Source organism: Physeter macrocephalus, chromosome 6, assembly GCF_002837175.3.
Source record: "Physeter macrocephalus isolate SW-GA chromosome 6, ASM283717v5, whole genome shotgun sequence".
NCBI lineage: Eukaryota > Metazoa > Chordata > Mammalia > Artiodactyla > Physeteridae > Physeter > Physeter macrocephalus.
This window is the reverse complement of record NC_041219.1, coordinates 75691209-75704283: the sequence shown is the minus strand read 5'-3', so window position 1 is coordinate 75704283 and position 13075 is coordinate 75691209. Positions and strand designations below refer to the sequence as shown.

General features: G+C 33.8%; 1 protein-coding gene across 10 annotated transcripts in view; it reads right to left on the bottom strand.

Annotated features, from left to right (window-relative positions):
* The window catches only part of CCDC91 (coiled-coil domain containing 91), a 393065-nt gene that overhangs the window by 61171 nt on the left and 318819 nt on the right, over nucleotides 1–13075 (bottom strand). For all 10 annotated transcript variants that reach the window (XM_055085536.1, XM_055085539.1, XM_055085537.1 and 7 more), the window contains one exon: nucleotides 11707–11820. In XM_055085536.1, coding sequence (XP_054941511.1) covers nucleotides 11707–11820 — 114 coding nt within the window. The remainder of the gene's footprint in view (nucleotides 1–11706; nucleotides 11821–13075) is intronic.

Here is a 13075-nt window from a genome sequence, read left to right as displayed (position 1 = left end):
CCCGCGGCATGTGGGATCTTCCCGGACCGGGGCACGAACCCACGTCCCCTGCATCGGCAGGCGGACTCTCAACCACTGCGCCACCAGGGAAGCCCACAAACTCCTTTTTTGCTTAACCAGTCACAGATAACTTCTGTCGCTTGAAATTAGGAATTCAAACTGAATATAAAAAATATATAATTTTCAAATAGACCAACACCTGTCAAATACTTATAGGATCTTAATATTAGGTTACTCTCAAATTCTCTGATAAAGGGATACAATGATAAAAATTAGTTCTTAGGTGGTAAACTGATGTGAATGTTGGAGCTTTATGTATAAAACTGAGGATTATGGAATCTCACACAGGGAATCTCAGCTGAACCAATAAAGATGAATGAAAAATCACTGGAAAAAGAATACAGGATAATAAATATCTTTAAAAGAGAAAGAACAAGAAGAGATGTACGTTGGTACGGCAATCTCAGAGAAGGAAAAGAAGTGCTGGTAAAATTACTGTCTTGACTATTCGTTTAGTATTATTCCATTTAGTATTATTATTTTTAAAAAATAACAAAAATAGTCTGACAATTTAGTCAGACATGTGATTCATCCATAATCTAATGGACTTCATTCAAAAATAACGTGATGACCATAAATGACATATCTTTTACCTCTCTGCTACAGACTAGAGCTCACATATCTTAAATCATTGGCCTCCCCTTAAGGAGTGAGCACAAAGCTTCCAGAGCAAGACAGGAACACAGAGAGGTCATGTCAGTGCATATGAATCAGCAAGGAACAGAATGTCAAGGAGGTTTTCTCTGTTTTCATATGAGAAGAAAAATACCGCATCTCTTAGAAAATGATTTTTTCATGCTGTTTCCAAGGCACTATTAGTTACAAACCAAATTGTTATTTTTGCTATTTTTTCAAAGGAAAAAACTGATGGCTGAGGAGATACATATGATGGAAAACAACTATACAATAAATCAAATAGATTAAAATTTAAAACTACCAAGTGTCTTTTAGTAATAATCCCATCTCCTCTCTACTGAAAGCTGGAGATTTTGATAGTGGAAGGAAATAAGAAAATAGTCATTTCAGGAATTTCATTTAAAAAGCAACACATGAAAAATAACTCATTTTTAAACTATTTATATACTAGAAAAAGAAGTCAAAGAATCAGAACTAACAGGTATTCATAAATATCCAGGATATTAATCTATTATGGAGTAAGTCTACAATCCTACAGATATAATTTCTATAGTCCAATTTAAAGTACACAAGAGGAAGGTCGTATATTTTTAAATGTTTTACTAGAAACTCTTGTAGATATTAGTGCAAAGCCTGAATTGTTATTGTTCATTGTATCTTTCTTGTAAATGAAAATAATTTCTTCTTTCTATATCTCAAGACAGAATTAAGAACTGAGGGAATTCCCTGGTGGTCCAGTGACTAGGACTCGGCACTTTCACTGCCGTGGGCCTGGGTTCAATCCCTGGTTGGGGAACTAAGATCCTGCAAGCCACGCAAAAAGAATTAAGAACTGAGAGCCACTGAAGAGAAGTGTCAGACTGGAGGAAAGAGCAGGGCTATGTGGCTTAGCTCCAGGCTAAAATCGCATAAAATAAAATTAAAAGAAATATATTTCCTAAGCTAACATAACTTTAAAATTTAACAACATGAATAGTTTCCAAACAGAATATGTTGGAATCATGACTCATTTTCTTAATTTGCTGCATAAAAAAAAAATTGTTTGCCATAATTACTTGTAGATTTTAATATATTTTAAAGGACTGAAATAACTCTGACATGTTAGTTCTATTTTGTTTTTTTTTAATTCCTAGAGGAAGTATAATTTTAAGGGAATTTGGCATTAGCCTATATGACCCTAGAAATGAGTATTAATTCCAACGATGTGTCTATGAGGACTTTATGAGAACTAAAGAGAACAGGCTAAGGGTTTAGTTTTCAACACTGGTATTAATGGGCTGGATTGGACTAAAGGTACAGATAATACTACACAGAATAGTAGAGCTAGGCTTGGTTTAAAAAAACCCACCAAACTATTGTTCACTTATTACTACTACCACATAAGCTTGTGGTGGGCTTTAACTTCAGAGCCCAATTTATGATGCACATTTTACAGAAATGTTGTTTAAGACTTTGTCAATATTTCACCACCACCTAATATGGTCATGACAATTAGGAAAACAACGGGCCTGTTTTTTATATAATCAAAACCTTAAAACCCTGCAGCAATAAAATAATATTTAAAGTAGCTAAACAAATAATCTTTGCTAGGATAGTCAAAAGCTCACCATAGGTGAAAAAGCTATTTAAAAATAATTTATAAATTGTATGTAATACATGATTTCAAGCAATTTCCCAAACGAGATGTGTGTGTGTGTATGTGTGTGTGTGTATGTGCACATGTGCTATCCATGTCTTTCTATTTTTCTTCCTAATTTATCTGGATGGAGCCAATTTAATTAATTTATCTAGACAGAGCCTGTAAAATTTATCTAATTTATCTAGATGGAGCCTATAAAGTAAAAAGTATATTACAAGCTTGTTAGTGAAGAAACTAACAATCCTGAAATACCATTTGGAAAATACTATTTAAAGTAAATTATCAAACCAGATTTAAAGAGTTACTGAGGAATCTCCCTATATGGTTTGCAGTCAGATAGAACCAAGTTAAAATCTTGACTCTCTCTTTTACTAATCTCGGGCAGTTATCTCACATTGTTGACTTAGTTTTCCTTGTCTGTATTGTGCAGATACTATTTTAGAATAGTTTTGAGGATAAAGTGAAACGGTATAGGTAAAGCAGCCACCATGGTATCTTGGACAAACTTGGCACTCAATAAATGGCTGCTGTTTTGTATTTTTTTCTGATACAGACTTAGATTCCACTTAAGTTGAAAGTTTCTAGTTATTCCTTTAGCATTAAGGTCATATTAAGACGGTTTTTTGGTTTCTATATTGCTGAATTTCCATGGTAAGTTTTTCCGTAGTTGAACAAGCTTAGACCTTTCAAAGTCTTCTCCTAGGTTATATCCTCAAGAGTTCACTCTAAAACTCTGATTTCCATGAAAATGTCAACATCTTTACCAAATATAGAACTCAAAACAGGACACTAAAGCACCACAAGAGAAGAAGATGGTAACATGTGGATTCCTGTCTCCATGAACAATTGCTTTCTGTATCACTGAGTATTTCATGCACTTCTAGTTCTCTTAGCTGTTGATGTTAGGGTTCTTCACTGATTCTAACTACCATGGTCTTTCTGATAATCATCTCCAGATATTGGCTTCACTCTAGATAGTACAATGAAACTGCTAGTATAAATGAAGTTGACAAGGCCAATTGCTGTGATGTAGAGGAAAGAGTACAGGATCAAAAAAGGAAAACTCAAGTCTCAGCTATGGTTTATTAGATCTAGCCTTGGAAAAGTGAACATTTCTATCATCTTTGACTCTTCAGTTTGTAAAATCAGAATAATAACCATGCAGGTGATTATAAGAATCAAATAATATATGTAAAAATCTTTATATATTTTAGTTGTTAAACAAATATGTATTGCCATTATGAATACCAGGGTATAAACTCTCTTTCTTGATGATCTTATTTATCCTTGTGTCCTGAGCACAGTTCTCAGACTATTAAAGATGCTTAACATTTCTTTATATAATGGAAAAAAAATTTAAACTGAAATTTCCCAGTACATAGCTTAGAATGGAACATGGAAGGGCATACACAAATGCATGTTGTATAGATATAAGGATCTATGTTGTATAGATCAAGATGCTAGCAATTTGGAATACCACTTCATTATTCGTTTCTTTCTAATAGTTTAACAGTAACATGGTAAAGGCAATAGTGGCTCTTAATAAATAGTTCGTGAATAAATGAAAACATATATACATGCTTTTTGACTTCTAAGGTTGGCTAAAGGGTAAGACAACATCTGAAAAAAAAACAAACTCCATCTCCACTGCCCCCAATAATATAAGCTTCATGAACCAGGACATTCTAGAATTGCAACCAAAAGGTATATTAAGAATCTAGAAATAGACTTTTTAATAAAAATCTTTATAAATTAATTTGCTTATTCCTATAAGAGACCAAACCCTTTGTCTTCTCACAGACTATTGTCCATCCTCTTTTTACTGTGTAGCCTAGTCCATATTTTAGTTTCCATTTGACTGAAATAAAAAATCCACTCTTATCTCCATAGTCTTAAGTGATGTTCTGGAATTCTATTGTCAATGATTATCAGCACAATCTTTTTGACCGTTTTTCAAGCACTGCCATATGTTGTGGTATCTACTATTGCTTCAAGCCATTTTCTGACCTTTACTTAAGGTAATATGCTCTTATACTTTCCTTCCAAAATCAGACTTTTAGCTTTTTAAAGATATGGTGGTCCTGGTCCTCCACAGCTGCTTTGATCTGGTAGATACTACATAGTGCCATACGACTAACAAAACATAAACATGGGTCTCTGTTATCCTCTTATTCTTCTTGGCTTTTAATCTGAAACCTTCATTTCTGACCTATTCACAAATTTTTGTCCCTATTCTTTATTGATGACTGTTGCCCACAGAAGTGGTTTGCCAAATGGTTAATAGCTCAGACTCCAGAGCCAGACTGTCACTTTCTAGCTTTATGATCTGGCGGTTAATAATGCTATTGAGAGTAGTGAATATGTACACACACTCTTAAATGATAATATCCTTAGACTAGTGCCTGAAACTTAGCAAATGCTACGTAAGTATTAGCTGTTATCGTTGTCATCATCATTTCAATATGGGGGCCTCTGATAGTTACCACTTCCCTCTAGGTCTGACCTCTGGTTTTCCTTCTACACCAGCTGCTCACCATTTACATCATGAGCTACCTAGCTATTCTTCACTTGGGCCCATCTCAAGAAGCTATACCTAAATACAGGCCTTCAATGATAGCATACCCAACAGGCCTGTCAACTCCTAAATTCCATGCCCTATGACTCAAAGTTGACACTTTGATTTTATTGATTTGTCTGTGATTTGAATCAGTTCTTATCACCATCTGAATTTTAAGAACTCTAGTATATTGCATGCAGGAAAGGAGAAGTCATCTGAATATCTAAGAAAAAGCTAAAACCTTTTAATGAAGAATAAAGCTAATTCACTGTAATAATTCAATAAGTGATTAATTACTTAGATGAACATTTTAATTAAACAAAAACAGAGAATGAACGTTTTAAGATACTAACGGACTCCAACTAAAATATTTATACTTACTGTACTTTGATTTAGAAGTTTTGCTTTGCTTTAAACGAAATTCCTATCCCAAAGACCAGTTAAAGAAGAGTACATTAATTGCTGTGCTGAACTAGTTCTTAAGTGCAAATGCATAAATTTTCATTTTCATTTTAAGTTGGAACGTATGTTTTATTCCCTGAAACAGGAATAATGGAAACTTAATCTAAGCATTAAGCTATGTCTATAGTATCTTTTCTCAGTTTCCCACTGTTGAAATGGAAATGGTCAATAGATTTGCCTCACCAAAGTAAGTTCTTTCAAGGTTATTCTTACGCAAGTGAGTCCAGCAGAGTAAGAAAGAGGATCAAGAAGACTGTTAAAATAGAAAGTGAAAAACAGCAATAAATTTGATTTTAAAGTATACTGTATGAAATAAGCTTTCAAAGAAGAGTATGAGATTGAAAAATAGTAACTTTTTAGATCATACTTATATAAATCTTTAAATTCCCTTTGGCATCAAAAAATGAGGTACAACTGAAAGTACAGATAACAATTGAGTGTGCAGGTATATTATTCATTTTAATATGCCTTGGTCAGATAAAAGCATTTTCTAATATGAGACCCAAAGCAAAAGTTACAAGGGCAGATGCTGAAATGCTACTGAGCTGCATCTTGCATAGGCAACTCTACAGCCTGCCCCAGGACAGGCAGAAGCAAGGCCAATCGATTAGGATGGGAAGGCGCAGGAGGCTGGGGAATGCCAGGAAAGTGTCACTTCCCTACACTGATGTATAAATTATGCAGAAAATAACTACCATGATGCAAGTCATTTATACCAAGAATTAAAAACCCCTGTGGAGACTCATCATCTGTCAAGGAAAATGTTACTCACAGTGGTAACAGAGTTTAGAACTCTAAGAGGCATTCGACATCAGCTCATCCAACTCCCAAATTATTACGAGGAAAAAAGTAAGGCACCACAAGATATTCAGTAACTTGTCTTGAAATCAGGTTTAATTCAAGTAACTGTATAACTGAATAGAAACTAAAGAGAGTTCATTTTGGCCAAATATTGCCTTTCATTAAACAGTTTGAGATGCAAACACTCAAGAATATTGTAGAAAACCTGGATTAAATGAATCCTTTTAGAATTAAGAAATTATAACAATGCTTTGACCACAAAAACTTTGAAGTAAAGATAACTGCTCCTTACTCCTCTTTAAAGATCTAAATTAAAAGGATTCTCTAATGTGAAGATTATTTTCCTGGAGGTGATTTAGAAAATACAGGCCATAATTCTGGTTCTTAAGAGGAAAAAAAAATAATCTTTTATTACATTTGGATGGGATTTTATTTTTTAGGAATCACTGCTTGGCTGTGAGTAGTTGTTGCTTGCTGAATGTTATTCACACTTCCTCCCTCATAGCAAGCTCATGTGTAACACTCTTAACTTGTGGGATGGGTTGGAACACTTCATTCTAATCCAAGGGCCATAGGTCATTTTCAACCACAAATTCTTCCTCCCTAGGGAAGTGTCAAGGGATGTGGTCTTTCCCATCTCGTTTTCCTACAACCTCCTTTAGTCTAAAATAAAGTTTATGTCACTAATGACCAGGCCTAAAATGTTATAATGCCTTATCTGGCAATTAATATCAAGAAATCTTTTCCAGAAGAGTACCTTAGGAATTTCAATTGTCTAGTTACAATGAGGCATAATGAAAGAATAAATACTTTAAAGGGCTGACAGGAAGAAATTTTCTCCTCAAGATTATTCTGATAGCCTGGAACAGGAGCTGACAAACGATTTTCTGTAAAGGGCCAGATAGCAAATATTTTAGGTTATGTGGGCCCCATGGTCTCTCTGAACTACTCAACTCTGCTGTTGCAGCATGAAACCAGCCAAAGAGTAGCACATAAACGAATGGATGTGGCTATGTGTTTCAATAAAGCTTTATTTATAAAAACAGCAAGCCAAATTTGACCCATGGGGTGTATTTGCAACCCCTTAATTGAGAACTTGTAATGATTCAAGAGTTTGAAACAAAAAATTTAATTTCAATAAAACATATTATGGCTGTTAAATATAAATCACTACACTTGGGGATACCTAGCTGATTCTCAGAAAAATTGAGCGTATTTTAAAATCTTTTTAGGTTTTCCTGTTTACCTTCTCTCTCTATTATACAAATTATAATGGAAATTTCTAAATTCATTAAAAAATGAGACAATTTCTATCAACTAATGAAAAAATTATGAGAACTGAGACTGCAAAACTTTGGCTTTTCAGTTTCATACTAAATTTGTGAACTCAATATAATAATTTTATTTTCTGGGTTTAACAAGATAGATCTTACAGAGGATTTTTTAATACTATCATTTAGAATACCTATAAGAAAGGCACTTATAAGATGGTCACTGAAACAGATCCATTATTAATTTGAATTATTTTTCTGGTTGATCATTTAAAAAGCTCTCTTTGTTTGGATTTGATTACACTTAACCTTTGATTATTATTAGGACTTGTAGTAACAGTATAAGTACCATGTATCCAACTTAGTAAATAATTTAGGATGCAATTTCAGTGTAAATTATGATTCACATAATTAGTACATAGGTAGTATAGATATAAGTAGCCCCTTTGTCCTGTCTAAGATGTTTAGACCAGATGAATGTGAGTATTTACAAAGTTCAGGGACATCCCTATCGATTTGATACAAGAAAACCCTGGTAAATGGCATTTAAAAGTAAAACATTTTCTCAGTATAATTCTAATTTTAATCCTAGTATAATTCTAATTCTAATTCTAATTCTGAGTATAATTGTAATACTCAAAAGGACTGGATCACTGATTAAAAACTTGTTGATTGTAGATACCCAGAAAAAGCAATGCTATCCTCTGTGGTGATTTGTAATTCTACTGCTTTTAATATTGTAGGATAAATTATAAGTTATTTGAAAAGTTAAGCATTTCAGATTTTTCATTCTGTTTCTCTGTCTTTTAAAAGTAAAAGACTGAAGGAAAAGATGTAGAGAGAAGAGTCTTCATTTCAGTCTTTTAGTGAATTTGGTAAGGGTAAAATGATATCAAAGCAAAGATTGGTTAGGACAAAAGACGTATAAAGACAGAAACTAACACAACATTAGACTTCTTCTTACAAAGATTTTGGAAAACTTCAAGAGGGGATGATTATTTCACAGACTGGAATGTAAGCCCAGTTGGAACCAAGGTCTACAGGGCTTTTGAGGTGTCTAATGTTGAAAATCTCAAGTTGACTCTCTAGTTAAAAAAAGCTGGAGAGGAGAAAGGAAAATTTTTGTTCTGGAAAAGTGTTCTCTGATGCAAACAGAAATCCATCTTACAAAGGAAGAAGTAGAGATGAGTTGCCCTAATTTAGTCTTTTGGAAGCAGAAAAAAGATTATGAATTTGCTAAAAAAACCCTTTTTGTTTCTTCTAAATATTACTTTATAAGTTATGAGATGTCTTTTCTGTGTGTGTGTGAAAAATTTCCAAGCCCCCAAAATTCATAAAAATTAACGTGAAACACTGAAATCCATTTTGGAAAAGAATCAGAGTATAGAGAATCTTAATTTTTAAAAAGTTATATAAAAAAGAGATCTAGTAATTGGTTGGTGCTTTCATTTCAAATATTTTATCCACTTTCCTTTTTTATAGCTTTTCTGTTTGGAGAGATGGAAACATTCAAATATTAAAAGTATTCCACAATATGTGTTATTTAAAAAACTCTCAAATCCCAAAGTGGTGGTAATAAACTTCCTATTAATATAGTGATTAAATCAGTTTTAATCTTCTGTGAATCTAGTAACAAGAATGGAATAAACTATTAGAATCATGTTGTAAACCTCAGAGGAAATAGAATGCCAAACGTTAATCTGAAAAGCGTACTTTTAATTAGCAAAAAATAATGCTACTAGGCCTTTCTGTTTTTCTTCAATAATGTACATATATATTGAGACCATACTCTAGCTGTTCTATTTTATTACAGGTATTAACTCACAGCTGTTCTGGAAGGCAGGTATTAAATTTATAGTTCTTAACATATAAAGGAACAAGCATAGAGAAGTGGAACTCTGGTGCACATAGAATGTAATATTGTCATGATTTTGTTGTTGTTTAATGAACATTTCTAAATGTGATAACTAGTTTATCTAACATAAACAGATACTATTCCTTTAATATGATTTGCAAGAACACAGATTAAATGGCAGAGTTCATTGTCAGTTCTCTTCAAGGGCTAATTTACCTCACACAGGGACCAGGTAACTCCTGTAAAGGCATTTCCTGCTCTCATTTTAAATGTTTCTTATGGCAGCCACAAGACTTCCTTTGAGAGGAAAGTAGTACACCATTTTAAAGTTTTTTGTTTTTTTTTTTGCGGTACGCGGGCCTCTCACTGCCGTGGCCTCTCCCGTTGCGGAGCACAGGCTCTGGACGCCCAGGCTCAGAGGCCATGGCCCACGGGCCCAGCCGCTCCGCGGCATGTGGGATCCTCCCAGACCGGGGCACGAACCCACGTCCCCTGCATCGGCAGGCAGACTCTCAACAACTGCGCCACCAGGGAATCCCCTAAAGTTTTTTTTTAAGAAAAAATTTCCATTTTGATTAAAGAAATATTCATCTAAGATACTCTTAGGAATGGGTTTGTCATGTTACATAATTTCTTTTCCAAAGTTAGTGCTCAAGTGAGAATTGGCCATATATTATTAAGAAAAGATGGTTAAAAAAGGATACATCCATAGGAGTTTGGGATTAACATATACACACTACTATATATAAAATAGATAACCAAAAGGACCTAGTGTAGCACAAGGAACTATACTCACTATTTTGTTATAACCTACAAGGGAAAAGAATCTGAAAAAGTATTTATATATATATAATACATGTATAACTGAATCACTTTGCTTGTACACCTGAAACAAACACAACATTGTAAATCAACTATACTTCCGTTTAAAAAAAAACCAAAAGGATACATCCATAAGACTTCTTGAATTTATTTCAAGTCTGTGTTCTTTCACTATCACAATTCCTGTGTGTATGTGGAAAGCATCTATAATTCCTTTCTTGTATGACTGCTTCTGAACTAGGTTATTTAACATAAACTCCTTGGGGATACATATAGAAATAGGAGTTTTCTGGGAATATATCACTTCCTGAAAAGTCAGTTGACTATATCTGGCTCAGAATTTTCTCTTCAGAAGGTTACGCACCCATCGGGAATTTGTTTGGGTGAAACTGCTTTTAAAAATACCTTGAGATAACGTGCCCAAAGATCTAATCCCATATGAAATGCTTCTGTGAGTGGTTAAGTTATCTGAAAAGCCTACTTAGCAATTTTTTACGCTGCTGACAAAATCTGCTTTGTTGAAACCTAATGGTAGCTATTGAGGGGTAAGAATTTCCTTTGTATAATACTAAACTTGGTTTCAAATTAAGAGTATGGAACTAAAGTGGTATCATGAGTTTTTATGATACTCCTAGTCTTCTACTTAGCTGTCAACTGAAGAATAATCTTTTATTTGTCATTTTGACCACCAATTAATTGTGTCAAATATCCTCACACATTCTATGTTTTATGTTTTATTTATAATTTTATTATGCTATATTATATAATACTATATATTGTATAATATATAGTCTTTAAATATGATACTTTATAATATATAACATGTTATACTAAACATATAAATGAGACATAAAATAGTGTGTGAGAAAACTCACCATATAATTTGTTATATACTATACTATAATATAATATGCTTATTACAGAGATTACCATTAAACATGTCATCCTAAGTGTTTCTCATCTTGGATACTACTTAAGAAGAATAAAGATTTGTTGAAAAATCTACAAATTAAGCTATTAAGTCCATTATTTCCAGCCACTGCTCAGACTCACATATTAAATAAAACCACACTGTACTGAAATGACGTTTATTTTGTAAAGCTCCAATATGCATTCTGAACTGTGACAAGCACATTCTGAATTTTGTTTTTGAAATGGAACTATGGCAGAAGAGCCTTAATTTGATAACCGTAATAAAATCTATTAGAACCATAGTGTTAACCCAGTCCAAAGGCCTAACGAGTGCATACAAATTTTGACAAATATTGTAAGAAATAACAAACTTATGGCCAAAAAACTAAAAGTCTATAACTGTTTACTTTCTTCGCAAGTGTAAAGTTAAATTGAAAATGCTATAGGTCATTTCTAGGAATCCAGCAAGAAATTATTCAGTGTGCTTTTTTTGTTGACAGATGGAATTGATGTTTTTTATAGACATTAACTATTAGAATATATAATTATATCAGAAAAATAATCTTAGATGAAGATTCCTAAATTAGATCACAAAGGACATTTTAAATATTTTAAAATTTCATGTCATTGTACCGAAGCCAATGCTTCAGTTTGTGGAAGCACAAGTTAAAACCCTTCAGGGGATACTTACCCTTTTCTGTTCCTTTACATACTCTATCAATTCATCTCTTGTTCTCTTCACTGCCTCTTCCACAGCCTTTTCACTTCGCTTTTGCTCTTCTATTATTGCTGCCTTAACAGTTTCCTGTTTGTGGGAGGATGAAAAAAGTCAGGGAGGTATGTGCTATGACATGTTTGTGCCCATTTTATATAAACTAAAAACCCTCTTCAGTGGGTTGAGCTCATTCTGTTCAAAGCATACCTTTAAACAGGAATAAGAACTTATGAAATCTTTTGGGTTCTGTTAGAGATTCCACAGAATTCACTTTTCTAAACTGAGTGAAAGGGAAAAGAAATGGAGTAAGCCATTTATTGCAGGGAGCGCCTGACAGACTCCAATGGCTTCCTTACCAACCTTTCATTTGATGTTTACATGATTGATTGCTTTCCTGTACTTTGCACTGTCCACATAAGACTTCCAACTTGTGTTTATTCTTCCAAGAACACCCTAATGCTCTAGGCTGTTTTATTCACATTTAATTTTCCCATCATACAATAATCAAGTGTGGTCTGGGTGGTAAGATTTACAGCTAGTTTAGTTCTTCTGCCAGGTTAAGATGTTGAGAGCTGGACACCATGAATGAGAGGTAAGAATTCTACCCTGTGTGCTAATATATGAAATGAGAAATCTAGGGAAAAAGTGATATTCCCCATTTTACTGAAATAGTAATCAAGAACCCTGAGAGAGTTCAAATTTTCAGATAAAGAGAAAGAAGGCTAAAATTCTGAAAAAGAAATGTAACACTTCTCAAAAACCAGGAAATATTTTCTGCTAAAATAGCATTTCATGGGCTGGAAGAATGCAACAAACTTCTATAACTTCCATTTGTCTACAAAGGTACCATCCTTTTTTTGAACAGGCTATCAATTTGAAAATGCCTTGAAATTTCTCAGTTGTATTTCCCTTATTTTGTTATTCTTGAGGACCCTTCACTTTAAGCAGTGTATATATGTTTTTGTTTAGTTTTTCCAAATTAATTTCAGACACATATATATCAATACATACATGTATATATATAAAACCTAGAAAATATGTAGTAAGAATCTTCTATTATGAATATATTTACTATAGAAAATTGGTAAATACATAAAAATATGAACACAAAACACACACCCGTACAAAATTGGGTATAAAGAGGACGGCACTCAAACTGTACACACTATTTTCTAACTCTGGCATTTTTCATTTAAAGTACATTTTGAGGGCTTCCCTGGTGGCGCAGTGGTTGAGAGTCCACCTGCCGATGCAGGGGACATGGGTTCGTGCCCCGGTCCGGGAAGATCCCACATGCCGCGGAGCGGCTGGGCCCGTGAGCCATGGCCGCTGAGCCTGCGCGTCC